Source organism: Theropithecus gelada, chromosome 12 (assembly GCF_003255815.1).
Source record: "Theropithecus gelada isolate Dixy chromosome 12, Tgel_1.0, whole genome shotgun sequence".
Lineage (NCBI taxonomy): Eukaryota > Metazoa > Chordata > Mammalia > Primates > Cercopithecidae > Theropithecus > Theropithecus gelada.
Genome location: NC_037680.1, coordinates 86,539,458 through 86,565,415, shown reverse-complemented (window position 1 = coordinate 86,565,415; position 25,958 = coordinate 86,539,458). Strand labels below are relative to the sequence as shown.

Sequence of the window (25,958 nt, the reverse complement as noted above, 5' to 3'; positions counted from 1 at the left end):
CTAACATATACTCCACACCCTTGCTGCTCAAAGTGTGGTCCTTGAATCAGCAGCATCAGCTCCAGGAGAAAGCTTGTTAAACATGTAGAATCTCAGATCCCCACCCCAGATCTGCTGAATCAGAATCTGCATTTTAACAAGCCTCTCCAGTGACCTGTATGCACATCAAGGCTTCTGCTGCCTTGCTCTAGCAAGGGTAGTATGGTTTTCAGGCTGAATAGCTTGTCTACCCTATGGCTCTGCCCTCCATCTATATATGTGTAAGAAAATGGACTTCAGCTTGTTTCAGGACTTGGGCCCTGTCTTCCTACCCCCCACGTCCCTGCACACCCCACTCCTCTATGTTACCTAGGTCAGTGACAGTGTCCCTGCTCTGGGACAGCTGCAGCTCCTCAGCCTCAGACTCTGAGTCCTGCCGTGATAACTTGCTGCTCTTTAAGCTGCCGACCCGGCGAATGCTGGACAAGGAACCCCCCTTCTTCACCTGGAAACTGCGGGTTCCTTTAATCTGGAGCAGACGAGAACCTCCTATCCTGATCTTCCTGCTGGGAACTGTATTAAAAGAATAAAATAGGGCTTTTTCCCCCTTAGTGTTCCCCAGCCAGTGTTATATCCATCTCTCCCCAACTTGTCCCTGATCAGCCGCCTCTGCTGGCCTGGATGAGCACTCTGAACAAGGAGCTTCTCCCAAGCCCCCAGTCCTGCAGGACCCATCAGGAAGGGTTGGTGCAGCTTCTTTCTTGGACACAAAGCTCATCGGAACTGGGAACGACCTGCTCTCTTTCTGGCCCAGGTTTCACAAGCATGAGTGTGCCTTTGGGGCAGCATCAACTAGGACTAGTAGTACACTTGTATCACAGGATTCCTTGATTCAAGAGAACCACAAACCATTTGCTTTTGCTTTCCTTTCAAAATGGGACTTACAGACTTCTGTAAGCTGTCACGTAAACCCCTTCATTTTGGAATACCTCATTCAGAAATAAGAACCAAAGGTGCTTCTCTCTGCAATAGTCAGCAGTGGCTTCCACTCTGCTCCTCAGAAAAGGCACTAAACAATCTGTTTTCACTCGGGTGAGCATGAGTGTGAAATGGCTCTATTTTCAATGTACCTAATGATTTCATACTATCCTCCTCTCAGTCAAAAGGCTGGGTGAAATGTGATTCCAAATGGTGCAAACCCCTGAGCCAATCTTATAACAGTCTATGCATACCAAGAAGAATATGCATTATTCATCTTTAGTCTTCTGGAAGAAATAGTAATTAGTGAGGAAAATAAAAGAGTAAAAGAAATGCATTTAAACTTGGAGCCTATCTTTATTTAAATCAACAGTATCCTTATTTCCCATAGTCATATACACACCTTACTTTTCTTTTGAAGATTTGGTGTTGTCAAACATTGATTTTATAAGGGTGGGATAAAGTAAGTTTTAGGGCTTAAAGTCCATTATCAGGAAGGAGCTAGTTTTATAAGCTTAGCATCTTAAGACATGAACAAGATTTCTTACTAATTGTTTAAGGCACAGTTACTAATATTTTAAAAGTACCAATCAGAAAGTTTGCATGTTAGTTTCAGGTTTCTCATTCACGAGAGAGTTAATATGTGACTGTGATAGAACTTGTATAACTAAAACGTTAGCTAAATGTATACTTTTAACGCCATTTAAAGGAGGTCAGAAGACTTTCTCCTGAACAATGTGAAAGTTCTGATTTACTGTTGTGATGGAGAAATAAAAAAATTATCACCATGCAGCTGGTAAAGGCCCCATGGAGCTCCCTGAACACATCTGAGTAGAATTTCACATCTGGATGGAATTTCTTGTGGCACAGTTAGACAAATCTCACAAAGATTATGAACCATAATGCTGCATTTTAATTATGGCACAAAGCACACACTATATTTTTCAATATTATTTTTATGTTTAGTTGAGACTTTATCACCTATCTGAAATACGTTTGAAACAGAATATAATTAAAATTTTTTAATGACTACAAGTGCAATTTCATGTCTAAGTAGATTCAGAAGTACAGAAAATATTAAACAGATAATTCTTAGATTTTTACAGAGGTACACACTAATATTCTTTGCCCAATTTTATGACACTTTTTGGCCTACAGATGCAGCAAAATAAACCCAAATTAATGTAATCAGAAAGAAATTTAATTTTAAGAGCTTGTTCCACCAAAAAGGATAGTTGGAGATATCCTATAGCACTGAAAAATTACAGTTCAGAATTGCAGCATTGGTTATTTACAAGGGGCACAGCAGTTAGAATTTATATTTGGTATTGTACATGAAAAACATCAGTTGAGATTATGCAGCATTGAATTGTAGCCTTTATCTCCATGACAACAAGAACTAGTACAAAAGTGAAACAAATCCATCTAAATTGGATAAAACATCTTTGGCCTTTTCTTTCACCTTACATTGTATCAATTAGCAAGTTCTGTTGGCTGTATATTTCAAAATATCATAGGATTTTGACAGCTCCATCCCCTTTTCCCTGGACTAATGTAACTACCTAACTGCTTCACCTTTCCCTCTACTCCATAGATTGAGTCATCTTTTAAATGCATAAATCATAAATACACACTTTATATCACATTTCTGGTAAAACCTACCAACAACTCTGATGCACTTAAAACAGAATTAAATTTCTAACCACATCTACCAGACCCTGTTTGCCCTTTACATTACATTTCCGACCCATCTCCTACTATTCTAAATAATTATTTCACTTGAATTTTTCCTGGTAGAATCTGAATTGTCCTCAGGGTGTTTATTTCAAGAACTGGCATTTTCAGGTTTTATAAAACCAAATGGTATAAAATTTTAAAAACTGTAATTAGCAGTGTCTCTATTGTCTTCATTTTCACATAGGCTTCAGTAGCTGACAGCTTGTCAAATGGATTAAGGAATATTTAGGAATCTTTGGGAAGATTTTTGTCAACTGATTAAGGACATTTTATGGAGATATATATATAATAGCTCCAGTTTTCCATTCTTTATTAAACAACTTTCATATATTAACATAACCATTCTGTGAGTAGAAAAAATATTGAGCATTTGAGTGTTGAAATATTAAAGCCAATTTACATAAATAATAATCATCAAATTAAAGTGTTCTTAAAATTAATCAGATATTTATTTTATAAAATGGTGTAAAATTTACTCTGCTGAAGTTTAATCGTGTAGTATTAGTAATTATCTACTATCTTAAATATAATTAGCATAATAACTTTGAATGACAAAAGATTGCCTTCTAAATTAAAATCTCTTTGGGATATGTTTAAAAGAGAGAAGCTTCTCATCACATGCAGTATAATTGTCTGAAGTAAGTAATATTTGAAAAAATATTGATTTGATACTTCTTCATCCTCAAAAATCGCTCAAGATTGGACTTATCCTTCCTGCAACATGGCCTCTTTGGGCCATAAATTCAATAGAATATGATATATGATTATCTGTATTTTAAGAATGTTGTGACATTTTGATCTTGAACTATTCAAACTTTTCCCAATGTATATCTATTCCCTTTAAAATACTTTTTGTTTTCTCTACACAGGGCTATTCCTTCTAAGAATCATTCATTCGTTGTTATCCAAAATTTATTGACTCATTGTCTGTAGGATGCTAGAAAACACTTCAACACATAAAATAACCTTTGACTCTTCTAGCAAATGTGCAGATGTTCTTTTAATTGAAATTCACTGGAAAAACATGGAAGGGCAATGGACTTTTTAAAATGGCAAAATCAAATAGTGAAGTTGGCAGTTTAAAGGAGGCCCTAGAGGGCAACTTAAAACTTTGCAATCTTTAGTTCATAGTTAGGATTTTCTATGTGGGTTCTAATCTAGATGCTCACGATGTATATTTAAAAACCCAACAACAGCTATTTATTGTGTACCTACAATTCACCAGGTATTAAGTTTACACTTCACTTGCATCATCTTATTAAAAGTTTTCAACATCACAATGCAGTAGGTGTTAACCCAGTTTTACAGAAAAGAGAACTGTGTCTTAGAAGGTAAATAACTTGGACAAGGCCACATAGTGAGTTACTATATTTCACCCATTTTAAGTTGTTCACATTTTAACATATCTGGAAATCAGTATCTGACATGCAAGAGATGACATCTTATGATCACTTGCACCAGGTAGCAGTTGTGACACCTTTGTTATTGCTTGTCTGTGTGAAAAATGTAAAACACCAGCAAAAAGATAAACAGAAAGACAGGATCTTTTAACCCTAAGGAACAAAGTGATAGTGAGGGGTAGGTGGGTGTGTGAGGTGGTAAGTCAGATGTGTTTAGCAACATTCCTTAAGAGGGACTAAAGGTGGGCTAACTTCATATGGGTGCAAGTTGGCTTAAGTAATTAGCACAAAAAGCTTTACTTCTTTTGTGAATCCGTCTAAGATACGATGCATCACTAACATTGTGATGGCACAGAGGATGTTATCATATATAGAAACATAGACATTAGATAACTGTGAGTTGAAAAGTAATTAAGAGATTTAAACTCTGAGTTGACGATGGTTTATAAAAACTTTAACCAGTTTTTATATATATATATAGGATTTCATGAGAATTATATATAGTAATAATAATAATAATAATAAACAACATCTAATTAGGTCTGAAAGTCCTTTTTCAATAAGAATAAAAGACAAGCAGCTGGGCGTGGTGGCTCATACCTGTAATTCCAACACTTTGGGAGGCCGAGGCGGTTGGATCACCTGAGGTCAGGAGTTTGAGACCAGCCTGGCCAACATGGTGAAACCTTGTCTCTACCAACAATACAAAAATTAAGAAAATGTGGCACATATACACCATGGAACACTATGCAGCCATAAAAAAGGATGAGATCATGTTCTTTGCAGGGCCATGGACGAAGCTGGAAACCGTCATTCTCAGCAAACTAACACAGGAACAGAAAACCAAACACTGCAAGTTCTCACTCATAAGTGGGAGTTGAGCAATGAGAAACATGAACATAGGGAGGGGAACATCACTCACCAGGCCCTGCCACGGGGTGGGAGGCTTGGGGGGGGATAGCATTAGGAGAAACACCTAATGTACATGACAGGTTGATGGGTGCAGAAAACCACCATGGCACGTGTATACCTATGAAACAAATCTGCATGTTCTGCAAGTGTATCCCGGAACTTAAAGTATTAAAAAAAGACTTACGGACAGAGGGACAAAAACATGCATGACCAAATTAGGCCAAGGTGTGTATGTGCATGCAAGTGGGTGAATTTAAGTTAATTATAATGGAAATGATATGTACAGATGGAAAATACTGAACTATTTTTAAAATACCACTGTCTAGAAAACATTCTTAGCCAGGCCAAAAGAAATTCTGTAAACGCTGTAACACTTTTTTCTTAAATAACATGGTTCCATAAATAACTTTTCTAGGTCATTCTTATCTACTGAAAAAATTACAAGCAACCTGTAGGCTGACTATATTACTAGAAGACTTATAAGGTAGTCTCCCATTTAAAAAATCAAATATAAAACCTTCACATCTGGTTAATATCTGGTCTATTGCATGGTTATGGAACTTGTTCTAATGTGCATTTAGCAATGCAGAAAGACTGTAGCTGTTCTTTCTCTCTTCATAGTTTCATAAAAATGATTAAATAAGCCTAGTGCTTTATTAATTGATGAGATTAGCCCTACAAGTGTTTAGCAGAGGTGTAGTTTTTAAAACGAGATTCTGTTTACCAAATTAGTTTTACATTAAGTAATGGTCCCCAAGAATTTGGTACGAATGGATGCCATTGATGTTAAGATAATTGAGAAATATAATATTATTTTTTCTCTTTTTATTATGTTTTACATTTTAACAAAAGCATATTAGGAAAATTAAAAAAAATACAAAAATTAGCCGGACGTGGCGGTGGGCACCTGTAATCCCAGCTACTGGGGAGGCTGAGGCAGGTGAATAACTTGAACCTAGGAGGCGGAAGTTGCAGTGAGCCGAGATTGTGCCACTGCACTCCAGCCTGGGGGACAGAGTGAGACTCTGTCTCAAAAACAAACAAAAAAACAATAAAAGACAAGCTAAGTGGGCCAGGCGCGGTGGCTCAAGCCTGTAATCCCAGCACTTTGGGAGGCCGAGACGGGCGGATCACGAGGTCAGGAGATCGAGACCATCCTGGCTAACACGGTGAAACCCCGTCTCTACTAAAAAAATACAAAAAACTAGCTGGGCGAGGTGGCGGGCGCGCCTGTAGTCCTAGCTACTTGGGAAGCTGAGGCAGGAGAATGGCGTAAACCCGGGAGGCGGAGCTTGCAGTGAGCTGAGATCCGGCCACTGCACTCCAGCCTGGGCGACAGAGCGAGACTCCGTCTCAAAAAAAAAAAAACAAAAAAGACAAGCTAAGTGATAAGAGAGTATTATGTAAAAGTTCAATTGGGAGTATTTTTCTTTTCTTATTGGTAAATAAAATAAGGGTTCATGTTACAGCTTTAATGGAATAAGGAGAGTTTCTGAGCTGGAATTGGAAGCCAGGCTTCTCTGACTGCCGAGACCAACTTTTAACAAGCATGATTTTCCATCATAAAGCCTACACAGTCAGTACTGTAGGGAGTTAACAATTTGGGGACACAATTTTGTAGTTTAGACCCCAGTGCAAATATCCTATGAGAAACCCTGACACATGAAGGAGTCTTTGTATTTCCGTACCTTTCTTCTCCTCGACTCCTGCATCTGATTTGAGAGTGTGGCTGCTGCTGTGGAGAGAATCTTTTGAGTCTTCGTTTTCGTCCAGGACCCCAGCAAAACTGATCTTCCTCTCATATCTGTGCCGATCCAACTCGGGATCCAAACGAAGTCTGCAGCTCTCCAAGTCCTAAAATGCCAGCGAGGAGCACATGAGTGCTGGCATCTCCCCAGCACTGCTCTGCTCTTGCGGCAAGCCTCCCTCCATTTTGAATTATACGCAACTGCGCTTAAACAGCCAGATTCCTTTATCTGCTGCTAATTTTAGATTGTGACCATGCAAAGCTATTCTTGACTTTAAAAATAAATAAAATATTTCCTAATTCATAGTATTTTCCCCCTTTTCCTCACATGCTTTACCTTCCAAAAGCATAGGCCTTGATCCAAATCCACAACTATCTTCCTTACCTTCTAACTCTTTGTCCAGTTTTGGCTGCATCTTTGGCCTTTTATTTAAAAATCACGCATCAAGCATGGACGTGTTAGGTACTGAAGGATAAATAAGGATTTTTTAAAAAAAATCTCTAAAGGAGCTCAGAATCCCAAGATAGAAACTAAGAAGGCAAACAAGTGATAAATTTTAAGACTGAGAGTAGGAGCTCAGAAAGCAGGTTCGGAACTGTGCTTGACAGAATAATAGCTCCCCAAAGATGCCCTAATCCCTGGCACCTGTGAATACGTTGCCTCACATGGCAACAAGGATTTTGTAGATGTGATTAAGGCTAAGAACCTTAAGATTGGGAGATTATTCCGGGCTAGCTAAATGGGCCCAATCACAAATCCTTAAAAGTGGAGAGCCTTTCCAGGCTGCAGTCAGCGGAAGCTGTGGCTATGAAAGGAAGATGAGAGAGATACCACGTTTCTAGCTACAAAGATGGGGGGCCGGGCGCGGTGGCTCACGCCTGTAATCCCAGCACTTTGGGAGTCCGAGGCAGGCGAATCACGAGGTCAGAATATCGAGACCATCCTGGCTCCAACGGTGAAACCCCGTCTCTACCGAAAGTACAAAAATTTAGCCTGGTGTGGTCGCACGCGCCTGTAGTCCCAGCTACTCGGGAGGCTGAGGCAGGAGAATCGCGCGAACCCGGGAGGCGGAGCTTACAGTGAGCCGAGATTGCACCACTACTCTCACGCCTGGGCGACAGAACAAGACTCCGTCTCAAAAAAAAAAAAAAAAAAAAAAAAAAAAAGGAGGAGAGGAGGTGGATTGTGGATTGTAAAATTTACTTAAATGGTAACACATAGATTGTTTACGTAATGATTGCTCTGGGAGAGTGCCATAAGTCTTATGTGAACCGAGAAAGGAAAAAAATGAGTTAGTCCAGTTCCTCAGCTCCAGCTGGATGATGCCTGTGATGACAGAACCACTGGAAACTTGGTGCCCCTTAGGGAACTAGGAGTGAAGGAAAATTGGCTCCAAGGTGTGCCCCGTGCCACACACACTGTGAACGCGCCTGGTTCTTGCATAGTATTTCTATTTATATCATTGGTTAAACAAATCAGGCCTTCATGATACACCACACATGAGTGTATATGCATGCACACACATGCATGCACACGCACATGCATGGTCTTATTTCTGTCTATCCATAATCTACAGGAAATGCTACAGAAATAACAATGTACGTTTGGGGATGTTTAGACGCTAAATACTGGAGTACTTTCAACCATAATTTAAATGAGAACACTCATTAAGAAGCAAATTTCTATACAGATTTATGAGCAGTTGGTATAAAAAATTTGTTGGTGAGTTCTGGAAAATATTAGCCATAAGACTCCTCATATTTTCAGAGTAAAGGAAGCTAAAAGCTCCTAGATATTCCCAGCATAATTGATAATGATCAATGAAACACTGTATCCAGTAGGACAACCTTCACTGATTTCTAGATCAACTTTGGAGTTATTATTATTTGTAATGAGGAAAAGAGCATTTCTTTTTACGTTTCAAAATCCCTTAGTTGAATTTTTAAAATTACGTGATACACTAGCCATGGAACATTTAAGAAAACTGTGAATCTTGGAAACCCAGACACACGCCTGGCCTCGCCAAGTAACCTGATTATTAACATGCATGCTTTAACTTACCACCATAGGCTCAGTGCGAGGTCTGGGCAGGCAAGAAAAGGTCTCTCGCAGGAAGGTGGTAATCTCCAGAAGAAGCTGACATGCTGCCATCTTCAAGGCAAAGGGGCAACCGCATTTAGAGGGGTTCACAGTACCTGTGAAATGAAAGTGTTCTTTTATAAGGAGACAAATCAACAAAAAATACAGAAATGCATAGTTTGATGGACATAGCTACACATGTGTAAAATCAAATTGAATATGAGAATGTTACCTATATATGTCCAACATTCAATTACATATGAGGACTTCATCTATATCTATGTAAGTTCAATTTACCTATTCCCTTTAGCATGATTTATGCACTACCATAAGCATCTCTCTTCCTCCATTTTGCAAATTCTACAGAGTGCTTCAGTATTAAAATATTGAACAAATAGAACTAAATGATTTCCCTTAAAGCATCGCAGAGTAACAAAATGCAGCTCCAACTAAACTAGAATAGCTTTTAATGAAAACAGAAATGGGAGGTAATCTCGCAAGATTTCTACGCTGCTCTTCAATCAGATTTAGACTATGCATATGGCAGTGAACTAGATTTGGAGCTACAAAAATTCTGCCAGCTCATTTAATGAGGGATGTCTGTCTTGCTGTTCTGAGGGCAGTGAAGTTGTTTCAGCTCTAGTTCAAATGTGTTTCTGCAACATAGACAAGACATACTTACTGGATCACACATATCATACAGTTTGTGCCAGCTAGCCTGTCAAATTAAGGCATAGCTATACTAGAAATGTACAAATATTCTCTTTTGCTCTGAAGAATATTGACCTTTGAATTAGTAAAGCATTGTATCCACTAGAAGCCAACTAATAGTTTTTGCTCTAAAGATAGATAATGGCCACAGTAACACCATAGTGATTTTTTACATTCTCAGAATTAGTTCTCAGATATGTGTCATCACAACTGATGACACAGGATGATGCAGAAATATATTGATTAAGTGTTCAGAAAAAATCAGAGCCATGTAGAATTCCTTCTCTTATAAAACAAAGGAAATGGTTGTCTATTTTAAATGAATCAAGTCATCAAGCAATCACAATACCATTACATATGAACAGTCCTAAAAATATCTCTAAAATGTTTCCTGGATGTTAAGCTTTCTTAATTGAATAGAATACAAACGTCATGATTTCATTTGAAAATAGGTGGAAATTATGGTCTTTCTGTAGAATTTAAGCTATTGTTTTCTCAGGAAAAGCATTTTCTCTCCGGAGTTAATTTGTTGCTGGGGACTTTGCCTCTCATCAAGAATGGAAAAGACAAGCTTCTGTAGAATTTCCAGCCCGAAAGTTGCTTGCACCATAATTAGCCTTTAAATGCAAGATGAACTGTGTATTGACTTGAAAGTGGAAGTAAAAATCAGACATATCAATCTTATATATGTCTTATAGGGGCTATTTGACTAAATATTGTCTGGATATGCAACACTTTTTTAAAAATAATTGAACACTAGACATTCAGTATAGACTTTTGGGTCTGTCTTTTCACTCCTAAGGTTATCATCCAGGCTTTTCTTACCAGTCCTGCAGACAATGAGCTTAGTCTTAGTCTAGGCTCTTTCATGGCTATCATATTAAATATCCTGTTTTAATAAACAAGGATTGAGTTCTACCTAGTCTCAACAAAAAGCTAATATTCTAGGCATAACATACTGGTAAACGACACTTATGCAGTCTAATGGGGATTCAAGTTGTTTTGGCCTATAAGGATGCATGCATTTAATGTTGCTTCAGCTTCTCTCTGTTCTGAAGGGCCCCCTGGAAGTTCCAGGGTGGTTTAGAATGCCCTCTGGCTAGATGGGTCTTATGGTGGGCCTTCCCTAGGTTCTGTGATTGCTGGATAAACCTCATTCTAAGATAGTTCAGACTATTGTAGATATTTTTGGGGCCAACCTTCATTATTAGGCTGAAAGACTGACATAACAATTTGGTGTTTTGTCAATGGCTATGTCAAGAAGATTCGCTCTGATTTGATAAGGTCTTAGAAAGGGCAACATGATTAAAAAATGCAAAAAAAAAAAAACCACTTTGGAAGGAACGTGGAAGGGAAGATCATAAGAGTTTTCTTTGATTATTATTCAGTCCTGCCTAATGCTACACTCCATCCATTCTTTTACATTTCATGACTGCAATGATGCAGTGGGTCTGAATCACCTAATGAAGGACAACTCTTAACATGTAGTCAGGGAACTTGAATTTCAAACCACAGAGGAAGGTCAGAAGGAAGAGATCTCAATACGTTCACCATATAAAGATACTAATTCCATAACTATAACTGGAATTTTGTATTCCATAAAAGGCAGTGGTACATATACACAAAAGCTTGTATGGTATAGAACACATGTATACACAAAATGATGTTGAAGAAGGATATAATAGGAATCCTTTTGTCTCTACTTTTCTATGATGAGATTCAGTTCCAAATTTAATAAATAGGTACAGTACAGCAGACATTCATAGTTCTAGCAACCTCTGAATATTTTAATATTTCAGTGTGTCATGTTAAATACTATAATATACTCTGTTTAAAATTTTCAGTATTTTACTGATTTGGAAAATATTTCATATTCAATTTTATTTCGTCTGATTTTGTTTCCTGGAGCAACAACAACAACAACAACAACAAAAACACACAAAAAAACACAAAAGAAACACAAAACCTGAAAAATTCTCTTCTAGGACAGTAAATTTTCTGCAACTGTAGTCTCTCAGAGATGTTTTCTCAGAGAAGTCAAATACCAATATTTGTATAATAGCAAGAGTCAAAGATGAAAAAGTAATAAATGTTCCATCTTGCCTGCACCTCCTTGCCCCTGTCTGTCTTCTCTTTCTGGCTCTTGCCTTGTCTCTGTGTGGCTTTATGCACATGCTTTACACCATGCACAGGGAAAAGGGGATAAGGCGCAGTGGGAAGACATGGGCAGGTGGTAAGAATATGAAGGAGAAAAGAGAAGTATTAAGTGCTCCTAAAGCAGAGGTTCTTACAAGCAGGGGTTCTTGTAGTAAAGGGAGTCTCCTTACTGTCATCTAAAAAGTCTTCCTCCTCATCCTCCTTTCTAAGTCTCCTCTTGGTCTCCTCATCGTAAATGAGACCCAGAAGGTTGGCTGGGCTCTCACTTTCCCCATGGCACAGCTCATTCAATCGGACGCCAATTGCCTACAATGGGAAGGAAAACAATGAAACGGCACAAACTAAGTCAAACTCTAAAATAGGCTCTCACATTACAGCAGACATAAGCAACCAATTAATGAGAATTATTTCCAGCATAAGCCTCTTCTGTATGCTACAGTGTTGTTTCCACCATATTTGCCAGTATGGAAACCAGAAATGGAAGAAATGACTATCCCCAAGGTCATCCAGTCTAAAGATTTGTAAAAACTAGGATGACACCTTTGCATATTTGTACAAAAGTTTTTCTAAAAATATTTCCATTTACTCAAAGGTTATTTATTTTATAGATATGATAAAAGGGAGTACACAGTTGCTTTTAATGGAGGATTTTGTTGCAGTAAAACATCAGAAGGCACAGTTCCTCAGAGTGCTTCTGATTATGCTATTTTAATGAGAATGTCACTGTCACGCTAATGAGTTTAGAAGTTGGCCAGAATTCTGTTGCTGATTTTTTTTTTCTATATGTCATTATATATGTACTTATTGGCTTCTTTTATAGACTTTGTTCCTCTTTCCATAATACTCTATGAATTAGTCAGAAATGCTAAGTTTTCTTTTGGTAGACTGCCCAACAACATTAGAAATATGACTCTTAATAACTCAGCACATGGACAAGATTGGTTTTTACATGGTATTCTTAGAACTAACATCCTTGCTATCTGTTATTGAATCATCAGGCACTACTGTCTGGTTTATCAAAGGAATTTTCCACAAGAAGAGACAAAAAAAAACTATTTCTATCTAATTTATTTTATTTCCAATTATACACTGCATGCAACAATGGAAGAGACACAGGCTCAGGAGTGAGAGAGAAAAAGTTAAACAGATCACTGAACTTGGGGTTTGACAGTTTGGACACTCTCTGTTTAAGTAAGAGCAAAATTCCAGCTAACTTTCTTCTTTCTTTCTGTATCATACTTTGCAAATATTTAGAAAAGTTACTAAATTCTCAGCAAGTAAGAAAATACACTTACTACTGAAAACAAACATGCTCAAGCTCTCTAAGTGAAGATTATGCTCATAACTCTTTAAATGAAAAGACACTTTTGAATGTTGTAGATATCTGGAAACAAAAAGTCTCCCTAAACTCTGGAATTAAGTGAGGAGCTAAAAACCAGGAAGCAAAAACCATACCAAGGAGGAAGCAGTATAGAAAGCAGTATGTGGGATTCTAAAATTTTAGCTGCTAACTGGGTAAGTTTTAAGCAAACAAAACAAATTGTAAAAACAAAACCACCACCACACCAAAATGCCTTATCCTGGTGCTGCTATTTTGGAGATCCTCTGTTAAGGAGGAGACATGCAATTATGAGTCTGGAATGGAGCCAACAAACTAAATAGAGAGACTCAAAGGGGAAAAATGTCTACATTGACCATTCCAGGATGTTGTAACTAAGCAACTTAAATTAAATCCACAGTTTATAAAGCTTAAAGGGCTGCTCAAAAAATGAACTTGTCTGGTATAATACTGTATGTCTAAATAATAATTTATATCTCTATTTCTCATCCAAAGCTAGAATAATGCCTCAGGGCTATGTTTTTTCGTCTCTTCCTTCATTCATCAAATATTTATTAAGTGAGGTAATTTGTTAGGTATTAAATACAACATAAAGTTGAGTAAGTTGTTAGAGTACATTAGTACCTTTGTTTAATGTGCCCTGGTAAATTATAAGCCCACATAAGAAAGATTCCTATTTGGCAAATAGGAAGGCTAGAAGGGCTGGGAGGTTTGCCCAAGGTCGCTCAGCAGGATTCAAACATAGGATGTCTGACTATCTATGCCTGTGTTCTTTCTTTCTTTCTCTCAATGAGCTTACAGTCTATTGAGGGATGTAATAACATAACAAAACAACTAATTAAGTGGCTAAAGAGACTGGAAACACTTTATTAGCTCATAAGATAGAATAAATTCATTTCAGAGAGGGAGAGGGTCGCGGAGCTGTGGGACTGGAAAACTACATTTTGGGTACAACATGCACTACTCGGGTGATGGATGCATTAAAATATCAGAATTCACCGCTGTAAAATTAATCCATCTATGTGGTCAAAAACTGCTTGTACCCCAAAAGTCATTGAAATAAAAAAATAAAGAAATAAAGATAAAATTTAGTTCAGAGAACCACAGAAAATCTCACAGAAGGTCTCAAAGTTTGTAGACTTTGACAAATTGGTGTTTTGACTGACGGAGAATGGGGAGAGTAGACATTCGAGGAGACGGTCCTGAAAGATTTATGTTCATGGAAATGCACCATGTGCTCAGAGACTGCCAGAGGGGCCACTGAATTGAAGTTCAATTTTGAAGGAGGAAATAATGTACAGGAAGGCTGAAAAGGTAGATTTGGATCAGATCCTACAGTTCTTGAAGTTGAACTTCATTTTACATTCTTGAGAAGGATGAAAGGTAGTTTCTGAGTGGGGGAAGTAACCTGATCTCTCATTCCAGGGACATTGTACTAGCTGCCCAGGAATGCTGAGACAAGTATGGACTCTGCTTTCAAAAATTCATGTCAGAACCTATTATTATTGAACATATAGTAGGAGGAAAGTATTTAAATACATATTCTTTGGGTACATTGACTCATTTGAGTTCATCACCCATAATCTTGGAATGGTTTGAGTGAAGGTCATGGAGAGGGCAGTGATGCCAGGCTAAGCAGTTTGGGTTTTATTCTGAGGGAAAAGGAGGGCCACTGAAAGCATTTTAAGTGAATCAGAAACACACTGTAATTTGCATTGTAGCCTAATCACTCTGAGAGCAGTTTGGAGAATGAATTAGAGGCGGCAAGTCTGGAGGCTGGGAGATCAGAATGAATGTCATATCTTGGGTGGGCTGGGCTATAGGAAGAACTTTTCACTGAGATGGTGTAGGATGCATTAAATGAGAGGATACTGTGAGGAGAAGACCAAATAGGAAAAAAGTTTAATCATCCAGATGAGAAGTCATGGAATCTGACCTAAGGGGCTTCAGTGACACGGAAGAGGTGGGATCAATAGGGGAGGAGATGGAGATATGCTCAAAGGTTGGCATCTCAGATGACGGTGGTGTCAATAAGAATAGAAAGCTCAGAAGGGTTGTAGGTGGCAATGTGTTTACTTGATGAGAAGGGTTTTATTTTGGAAGATTGAGTTCTAGTATATTAACTGAATGTTTCCAAAGTGCAGCTGGCAATGTGGGCCTGGGATCTGAAAATTGCTATGGTTAGGGAAGTCTGTACTTACGGGTTATAGTTGGAAATATAAAAATAAACGTAACCCTAAAGTAAGTTATATAGGAAGAAATTAAGAGAAATCCTGGAGAATATCTGTTTATGAGGAGGGAGGAGACAGAGGACTAGGAAAGGACACAGAATTAGGCACAGAGATGCAAGGAAACTCTGGAGCATAATGGTTTCAAAAAGACAAAGGTATGTGCAGTTGGCAGTGTCAAATGCTGCAAGAAAGTCAGAAGACACTTCTCCTGAAAACACCTGTTTGTGAAATCTCTCAGTCACAATCTCCCTATAAACCTGAAACTCTCAAATGTGCAGCACTTCATGGTTTTCCCCTCCTGAAGGAAGCCAATGGGATTATCAATTGTGACTGTTGTTTCAGAGAAGCCTTTCAATAAGACCTTCCTTGAATGAGATAGGTAATAAATGAGGGGCTGAAACATCTCTCCACATTAAAGAGATTATTGGTGTCTCTATGTATCTCATGATATGCATTTCATTGACACTGCTTGACTTGTATAAACTCTTGTGCTGTTAAAACCAAATATAATTAAATGCAGGATAAGTACAATGGAATCACATAATAACTTAGCTCAATTATTTACAAAAACAGATATTACATAGGAGAAACTGTGTCTTCTCATATATATAATGTGCAATAGAAGCCTGAAAAGGGCAGTGCTAAGTCTTGATCATCGACATTAGCATTAATAAAGTGTTCTACTCCATCGTATCATATGTACATATAAATACACACACACACACACACATACACACACACACACTCATGTATCCTTTTAAACAGGATGTCTTTATATAGAAAATTAAACAGGATGTCTTTATAAGAAAATCCAAAGAACAGCAAATGAAGTAAAGACTGATACACTTGTAGAAAGACTGCACATATACTGAATACAATTCATGCCTTTTGAATAACTCAGGCACTTCACAAAAAAGATGTGGGTAAAACTGGAGGAAGAATACCCTTAGTTGGTAAGCACATTGGTAGACACATTCAGCTGAATTATTAACAGAAATTATAATAGTTATTCCAAGTAATCTTTAAGAAAAGAGGAATATATGGAACCTCTTTATGTGTGTTTATGTTCAGCTCTGTCTAAAATTAACAGAAACAACTTGGTCCTCTTGAATTTCTTTCTATTCTTCACCTTTTTTCCTTCTATGGTAAAGAAGTTGGAGTTATTTTAAGGGTCCATTTTGTTAGAATTCCTAAAGAAGTTTCATCCATTCACTTTTAAATTTATTCACTTACTCATATGCATACATACATATGTGTGTATGTGTGTGTGCAATTTCCAAAGGCTTTCAGGCAACTTAAAGGAGGCACATCAACAAAAGAGAAAATTTCATTAAGAAATTAGAAAAAAATCATATCCTACAAAACATAAATTAGAATAGAATCCAAAATAATGGTGTATTTTACAATTATAACAACAACTATCAAAAAGACAATTCTTGATGAATACAGCAATTAGAAGCAAGGCGTTGAAATCTAATCTGGGAGATGGAATATTGGTTCCTCTACTTACTATTAATATATATGTAAACTTTGGTAGGTCGCTTGACCTGTATAAACTTCAGTTTTCTTAACTGTGAAACAGAGAGAGTAATTTCTGACCTCATAGATTTATTGGGACGATTAAATGAGTTGTTTATTTTTCCCCCAAAGGGTTCCCTTCAGTACCTGGTACATATCAAACACTCAACAAATTGTCTTCAAAACCAACACAATCAATCAAAAAATGACTCCACTTCACTCAAGCATCCTAATTGTTATAGAAGAAAACCAAAAGCTCACGTCTCCCCATTGGTAGAAGAGCTTGGCCGCATTCCACTGCAGCTTCTGGTTTCGCTTGTTGCCCACAATGGGAGAGCGCCCCCGGGAAAGGCCTTTCTTGGTGATGTTCACATGGTGCCCTTTCATCCACTCTGGCCAGTTGCCACGATTGCAGCGGTGAACAAAACGAGCACATTCCAGGAACAAGGCTGCTCTGGCCACCACAGGTGCTTCCTGAGTAGGGTTGTTCAGGAAAGAATAATGTGGGATTAATGAACAATAACTTTAAATTGGTCTTAAAGGGAATGACTGTGTACTTTTAGTTTATTTTCCTCTTCATGTTTTGATTTAGTTTGACCATATTTCCTAGGGTTGTGTCTGTACAGCCAAGACAGTAGTGAGAAATCTGGAAAGTAAAATCCCCAAAGAAAATGTGGATCTTGAAGAATTAGACATTTTAAGTAGGTTTCTGTGTTGCTTTCTCCTTCTTCTCAAGAATCTCAAGTAATTACATGTCTCCAACTTTGCATATTTAAGGGTGGCAGCGATTTGAGTGTAGAGTGAAAGAGCTTTTAGTGAGGTCTTAAATATGAATCTTTTTTTGAACCCTAAAATTTTACATGAAGCAAACAAATATTCCATTTCTAGAATTAGTCTTATTTTAACCAAGAGCGTCAGAAGTAATTTTGTACCAGCAATAGTTCTTTTGTCTATAACCATCCATATGTTCCAAAGAGGTAAAATTGCTTCTGCACATTTTGGCTATTAAAAAAAGGGAGTTCAAGACCAGCCTGGCCAACATGATGAAACCTCATCTCTACGAAAAATACAAAAAATTAGCCAGGCGTGGTGGAGTGCACCTGTAGTCCCAGCTACTCAGGAGGCTGAGGCTTGAACCCGGGAGGTGGAAGTTGCGGTTAGCCAAGATCATGCCACTGCACTCCAGCCTGGTAGACAGAGTGAGGCTCCATCTCAAAAAACAAAAAAGAAAAGGAAGCTCAATCTTGTTGAGTTAGTCTTTTTTTTTTTTCTTTTGTCATAAATAACTGACTGGATTATACTTAAATAGGCATGGTTTTCATTGAAAATATTTGATAAAGAGGAGATTAATTGATAAATGATACAGCATTTTTTCAGAAAAATATCACTCCACCTTGTCTTGTCACGATGTGCTTGAAAAAAAAAAGGAAAAAAGAAGAAACATCTTTTAGTTGATATCCAGAATCTGGTAAGAATCAAATACTCTACTGAAATCTTTGAAAGTTTTTTTTTTTTAAGTTAAGGAAAGAAGTAATGAGAAGTTTTCCATAGAAGGTCAATAGATCATAAGAAAATATGTATCAACTATTCATGTGTATTTTGACTTGTGTCAGTTTTTTAAAAAATATATCACAATATTATTTATCATTTTAGGGTTACTCAGTAACCACAGATTTTCAAACTGAAATAATTTTTAATAACCATTGTAAGCAATGTATCAATCCATAAAGTTAAAATAGAGGCTAATATAGAGTGTCAATTACATGTCAGTTAACTTTTAGAATTATAATATATAACATCCCTGTGATCTATAAATAATGTCCCTCATTTAAGATTTTTTAAAATGAGGTATAATTTTTCACTATCATATAGCATGAAAGGGGTGAATATAGGAACATAGGATTCAACCCAAGTCTCACTGATGCCAGTCCTATGCCAGTTTCTCTTTGGCATTTACATTGTCTTAATTTATACTCCCATAAATCTTAGTAAAAGATAATTTCTAGAGTGCAAGTAGAAATTAACTATTAATATTTAAAGTGGGACATTAGTTCCATGTATTATTGTTTTCTAAAACATAAATATATAAACATATCATTTCCCCATTTGAGATCTATTACAGGCTCCATACTCAACCATAAAACAAAGATATCCAAGCTTTGTGATTTGGGTCATCTCCTTTTCTATGCCCATCCCAAGTGCTTTATGATCCAATTATTCAGCTTAGTTGCTGTCTCCCAGATATGACATCTTCTACCATTCCATATGTTGTCTCATGGCTTGCAGAGCCTTGAAACTCCTTTTCTACCCAGAAAATTCCCATTTTTAAGATTCAGGATTCAGTTAGTTACCTCCTCTGAGAAGCCTTCTTAAATCCCTTCCCTGGTCAGGCAGAGCTGGTTACTTTACATTTTTGGGTACCAAAGTATCCCAAACACACTGGATGATTCAAGTAAGTTAGTTCCTTAAGCCTTTCTTCATTGTATATGTCTTAAATGCAGCCATCAAAAATTACAATGAAAATATATTTATGTAGGTACTTAATTTTACAAAGAATATTATGTATTACCACAACATGAAAAATTAACCTATGTGAAAGACAGAATGCAAGATGAACACTAATGGTGAGAATTTATCCTTAACAAAAGCTGGATACTAATGATGAGAGTCTATCTCATCAACTGCATGGGATCAAGACTAGGAAGCAGGTCACAGGGATAGAAAAACTTGAGATTGCAAGGAGTTAGATGACCTTCTGCATTAAACCCAATAGTATTGCAGTGCCATACCATATAGACTAAATATCTATATTCTTTCTTGTATTAAGTATTCATTTCACTAAACAGTTCAGATATGCAAATCTGTGTCTGGAAAAGGTTGGAACATTTGTCTCTAAAACAGAATGTCAGTTTAGAGGTCAGGCAAGTGATGCAAATTTATTCTTAGCCTGTCACAATATGACACATTCCCAATATAAAGCAATGTGGATTCAAAGCTTAATGACAGGAAGACATAAGTAACACTGCTGAAATAGCATTATATTGTGAACCCTGGCTCCTTCAGGATTAACAAGGGTGAAACTTAACGTGGACCACACGTATGGGGTAGAGGATCATTTTATTGCCTCTAAGTGTTAGATGGCAACTGAGAGGATTAACAATAGATGAATGAACAATCTAAATAGTGATATGTGAGGCTTCCTATATAGATTAGTTTGCCTACTTTAGATAAAATAATTCTTAAAAAATATTACTTAAAAATTATTTTAGCTGCTTAAGAAGCCCAAGGCATTTTTGAATCTAAACCAACTTCATTTCTCCTGCTCTCAAAAACTTCTCATGATAAAACTGAGATATTATGAGTTACAGGCTGTGGGAAATTCGAATCCAAGTTTGGAAATGAAATTGATATCAATATAAAAATAATTCTCATTAACTATATGGTAAAATATTAAGGGGGAGGTTGGTTATTGTCTGATGAATTTTATGCATGTAAATAGCCAAATCCATTAATGTTTGGAAATGTCACTGTTTGCATTAAGGAAGATGACATAGAGTCATTCAAATATTGCCTTTTTATTATAATCATTATTAGCCTAGTGGATGATGTCAGTCTTAGAAATTCTATATTCAAGATGGCAGTAAATAATACTAATTTATGGGGTATTTTAGTATATATATTACTATACTGAAAATTGAGGGTGATGCTAAGGTTCAAAGCCAAGGGTACTGATGTCCAAGATCATTAGTCAGCAGCAGCTAATTAAGTTTGCTGAGTTTGCAATGTGTGTGCAACAGCATTCAAGGAATTCTGGTGTGAGTGTGGCTATGTGGAATCATTTTCATTCAGTTCCTTTTAAAATGTAGTTTAGAAAGTATTGATTTCAGGGGCAGGGTTATGGAATACCTTGGACAAAGGATTCCTCCTGAGCATAAAGGAAAGTCAATTTTCCCTCTTTTGATGGAGCTTACCTCTTATGGCTCAGTGCAATCTGAAGAAGCAGCAAAAGATGGAGGCATGACATAATGGATAGGGATGGATTCACATCACAGAGAAAAACAGCACAAATGGAGAAAAATGAATCGGAAGAATGCTGCATAGCTGAAAAGAACCACAGAGTATCAGAGGCACAGTTACAGGTGAACATCTAAACAAAATTTGACACCATTGGAATACCATAGAGAATTTGCTGGTGGTCCTAAAAGAAAAGTAAGCCTATTTAAATTTCTTCTTTCTTATTAACATGTCTGCCCAGATCCCTTTTTATGCTCCATAATGTCACAGAGAGGCTTCTATTCCATTATATTATAACTTTGTAGTTTCCAGACAAGCAAGAATCGATTTTAACTAAGAAGGCAAAATATTAGATTGAACCTATGAAATTTCTAAATTTGAAGGTCAGAAATAGTCATATCAGCAATTTCATATAGTTCAATCTTGTATGAGGTGTTCTCTGCATGGGTTACAGGCTTGTCCAGTTGAAATTACAAAAAGTTAATGAATGTCAATGCACAGCATTGGGGGTCTCTAACAGTCTACAGCTAGAAAATGTCAGGAGTCTGGCTACTTTCCTCGACTTATTTGCCTTTTTTTTTCCTTGAATTTTATAAGATCATTATGTATATTGAATACTTCCTTTATGAAAGTGAGGCAGAGAATTGAGACACTAATTTCGACAGCTGTGCTTTATTTTGCCTGGGGACCTAAAAAATATTGTTGCCAAGATATGATGGTTAATTGAAGCTTATAATTGCAATACATTCCTTTCCCTGGAGAACTATATCTAAGCTTATGATGTGCAAAGAAACCTTGACTGATCCTGAAAACTCATATAACACTGGATAGAAACTGTTTTTAAAGACTAAATAGTTTACGTGGGTCCCTAGGGAATTACATATTTTTTTTATTGCCTTACAAAATAAAATATAAAGCTGTTGCTGGTGCAGGATACCTGTTTATCTACAACCAATGGGAATAAGCAGTTATTTTGGGTCTCAGTAAGCATTGGAAAGTTCTTTACTAGGGGACATATACTTCTGAGTCAGTATTTATTACTTAGTTTGCATTGAATTCTCTGCCTGACTTGGATCAATAAATAACTGACTCGCTAGCTAACAGGCTGCCTCCTTCCCTGCCCATTTCTACAGTAGCTGTGGGTAGGCTGAAGATCAACATTATAGGTTAGCACAAGGTCTGGAAGGCTAGTCATTTTAGCACTTACTCAGATCATGCTAATATTTTGGGTATTTTAAAAACCAAATGAGGACTTCTGTTTCTGACAATATGATGAATTAAGAGTGAAGAATTCATTTGATTTAGAACACCTGAAATTGTGGGTAAAATATCAAAAAATGTCTATTTTTATTTTGCTTTTATTTCTAAAGTGAGATTGAAGACAACTGGAAAGTAGAAATTACAAGAAAGTGCAATTCTGGAGGTGGGAGTAGGGATAAACTAGATAGAAATATTTGTCCTGAAGGTTTCTGCTGACTGTAGAGAGACCAGATGGGTTTCCAATGGGCCACAAGTTAAAAATTGGCACAAGTGGGTTGGTGGTCAGATCATATACTCATCTGACATAAAGCCAGGATCCACCCGCAGTGGATGAATAAGAAAAAAATCTGCCCCAAAGAAGTTGGTTTGCCTGACAAGGTTTGGCTCTGGGTAGGACAGAGGAGAGGAATAAAAGGAAAAAGTCTTTTATGAGAATGCTTAACAAAATCCCACATTCTCGTACAAGTTTGGTGCACCAGGAATGGGCTAATTCCATGCCCCCCAACCCCCAAAAATAATTTTTAAAAATGTTCTTAGATTGATAATGTTTCCAGGTGTCTGATTCATAAAACAAGTTCTTAGAGATCTACAAAGAGACTTAGACTCCCAAACAATAATAGTGTGAGACTTTAACACAACACTGTCAATATTAGACAGATCAATGAGACAGAAAATTAACAAGGATATTCAGGACTTGAACTCAGGTCTGGACCAAGCAGACCTAATAGACATCTACAGAACTCTCCATCCCAAATTAACAGAATATACATTCTTCTCAGCACCACACAGCAAGAGTTTCTTTGAAACCAACAAGAACAAAGAGATGATGTACCAGAATCTCTGGGACACAGCTAAAGCAGTGTTAAGAGGGAAATTTATAGCACTAAATGCCTACATCAGAAAGCTAGGAAGATCTCAAATCAACACTTTAACATCACAATTAAAAGAGTTAGAGAGACAAGAAGAAATTAATCCAAAAGTTAGGAGAAGACAAGAAATAAGTAAGAACAGAGAAGAATTGAAGGAGATAAAGACACGAAAAATGCTCCAAAAAAATCAATGAATCCAGGAGCTGGTGTTTTGAAAAAATAAGCAAAATAGACCACTGGCTAGACTAATAAAGAAGAAGAAGACAGAAGAATCAAATAGACACAATAAAAAATGATAAAGGGGATATCACCACTGACCCCACAGAAATACAAACTACCATCAGAGAATACTATAAACCCCTCCATGCAAATAAACTAGAAAATCTAGAAGAAACAGATACATTCCTGGATGTACACGCCCTCCCAAGACTAAACCAGGAAGAAGTTGAATCCCTGTATAGAATGATAACAAGTTCTGAAATTGCGGCAGTATTAATAGCCTACCAACCAAAAAAAGCCCAGGACCAGTTGGATTCACAGCTGAATTCTACCAGAAATACAAAGAGGAGCTGGTACCATTTCTTCTGAAACTATTCCAAAAAACTGAGAAGGAGGGACTTCTCCCTAACTCATTTTATAAAGCCAGAATCATCCTGATACCAAAACCTGGAAGAGACAATATAAAAAGAATGTGCCTGATGAACATCAGTGCGAAAATCCTCAATAAAATACTAGCAAACCAAATAGAGCAGCACATCAAAAAACTTATCCATCACGATCAAGTCTGCTTCATCCCTGGGTTGCAAGGCTGGTTAAACATACACAAATCAATAAATGTAATCCATCACATAAGCAGAACCAAAGACCAAAACCACATGATTATCTCAATAGGTGCAGAAAAGGCCTTTGATAAAATTCATCATCCCTTTATGTTAGAAACTCTCAATAAACGAGGTATTGATGGAACATATCTCAAAATAATAAGAGCTATCGATGACAAACCCACAGCCAACGTCATATTTAATGGGCAAAAGCTGGAAGCATTCCCTTTGAAAACCAGTACAAGACAGGGATGCCCTCTCTCACCACTCCTAGCCAACACAGAAGTTCTGGCCAGGGCAATCAGGCAAATAAAGAAATAAGGGGTATTAAAATAGGAAAAGAGGAAGTCAACTTGTCTTTGTTTGACAACATGATTTTATATATAGAAAACACCGTCAACTCAGCACCAAAACTCCTTAAACTGACAAGCTATTTCAGTTAAGTCTCAGGATAGAAAATCAATGTGCAAAAATCACAAACATTCCTTTACAGCAATGATAGACAAGCAAAGAGCCAAATCATGAATGAACTCCCATTCACAATCGTTACAAAGAGAATAAAATACCTAGGAATACAGCTAACAAGGGATGTGAAGAACCTCTTCAAGGAGAACTACAAACCACTGCTCAAGGAAGTAAGAAAGGACACAAACAAATGGAAAAACAGTCTATCCTCATGGACAGGAAGAATCAATGTCGTGAAAATGGCCATACTGACCAAAATGATTTATAGATTCAGTGCTATTCCCATCAAATGACCATTGACATTCTTCACAGAATTAGAAAAAACTATTCTAAATTTTATATGGAATCAAAGAAGACCCCATACAGCCAAGACAACCCTAAGCAAAAAGAACAAAACTGGAGGCATCATGCTACCTGACTTCAAACTACAAGGCTGACTGACTTCAAACTACAAAGCTACAATAACCAAAACAGCATGGTACTGGTACGAAAACAGACTTATAGACCAATGGAGCAGAACAGAGACCTCGGAAATAACAACACACATCTACAACCATATAATCTTCGACAAACCTGCTGAAAACAAGCAATAGGTAAAGGATTTCCTATTCAGTAAATGGTGCTGGGAAAACTGGCTAGCCATATGCAGAAAACTGAAACTGGACCCCTTCCTTACACCTTACACAAAAATTAACTCAAGATGGATTAAAGACTTAAATGTAAAACCCCAAACCATAAAAACTCTAGAAGAAAACCTAGGCAATACCATTCAGGACACAGGCTTCATGACAAAAAAATACTTCATGACAAAAATGCCAAAAGCAATTGCAACGAAAGCAAAAATCAACAAATGGGATCTAATTAAACTAAAGAGCTTCTGCACAGCAAAAGAAACTATCATGAGAGTGAACAAGCCACCTACAGAATGGGAGAAAACTTTTGCAATCTACTCAGTTGACAAAGGTCTAATTTCCAGAATTTACAAGGAACTTAAACAAATTTACAGGAAAAAAAACAACCCCATCAAAAAGTGAGAAAAGGATATGAACACTTCTCAAAAGGAGACACTGTACAGGCAACAAACATGAAATAAAGCTCAACATCACTGATCGTCAGAGAAATGCAAATCAAAACCACAATGAGATACCATCTCATGCTGGTCAGAGTGGAGATTATTAAAAAGTCAGAAAACAATAGATGCTGGCAAGGCTGTGGAGAAATAGGAACACTTTTACACTATTGATGGGAATGTAAATTAGTTCAACCATTGTGGAAGACAGTATGGCGATTCCTCAAGGATCTAGAACCAGAAATGTCATTTGACCCAGGATTCACATTACTGGGTATATACCCAAAGGAATATAAATCATTCTACTATAAAGACACATGCACATGTATATTTATTGCAGCACTATTTACAATAGCAAAGACATGGAACCAACCCAAATGCCCATCACTGATAGATTGGATAAAGAAAATGTGGTACATATACACCACGGAATAGTATGTAGCCATAAAAAATGAGATAATGTCCTTTGCAGGTATATGGATGAAGCTGGAAGCCATCATCCTCAGCAAACTAACACAGGAACAGATAATCAAACATTGCATGTTCTCACTTATAAGTGGGAGTTGAACAATGAAGACACATGGGCACAGAGAGGTAAGCAGCACACACCAGAGCCTGTTGGGGGATGGGGGGTGAGGGGAGGAAACTTAGAGGATGAGCCAATAGGTGCA

The 25,958-nt window shown here is 37.2% G+C and overlaps 1 protein-coding gene across 2 annotated transcripts in view; it reads right to left on the bottom strand.

Moving 5' to 3' along the window:
- Positions 1 to 25,958, bottom strand: part of UNC80 (unc-80 homolog, NALCN channel complex subunit) — a 232,700-nt gene that overhangs the window by 108,997 nt on the left and 97,745 nt on the right. For both annotated transcript variants that reach the window (XM_025404486.1, XM_025404487.1), the window contains exons 23-26: positions 17,051 to 17,263; positions 11,872 to 12,007; positions 8,816 to 8,949; positions 6,695 to 6,860 (exon numbers count right to left, since the gene is read on the bottom strand). In XM_025404486.1, the coding sequence (XP_025260271.1) occupies positions 6,695 to 6,860; positions 8,816 to 8,949; positions 11,872 to 12,007; positions 17,051 to 17,263 (649 nt within the window). The remainder of the gene's footprint in view (positions 1 to 6,694; positions 6,861 to 8,815; positions 8,950 to 11,871; positions 12,008 to 17,050; positions 17,264 to 25,958) is intronic.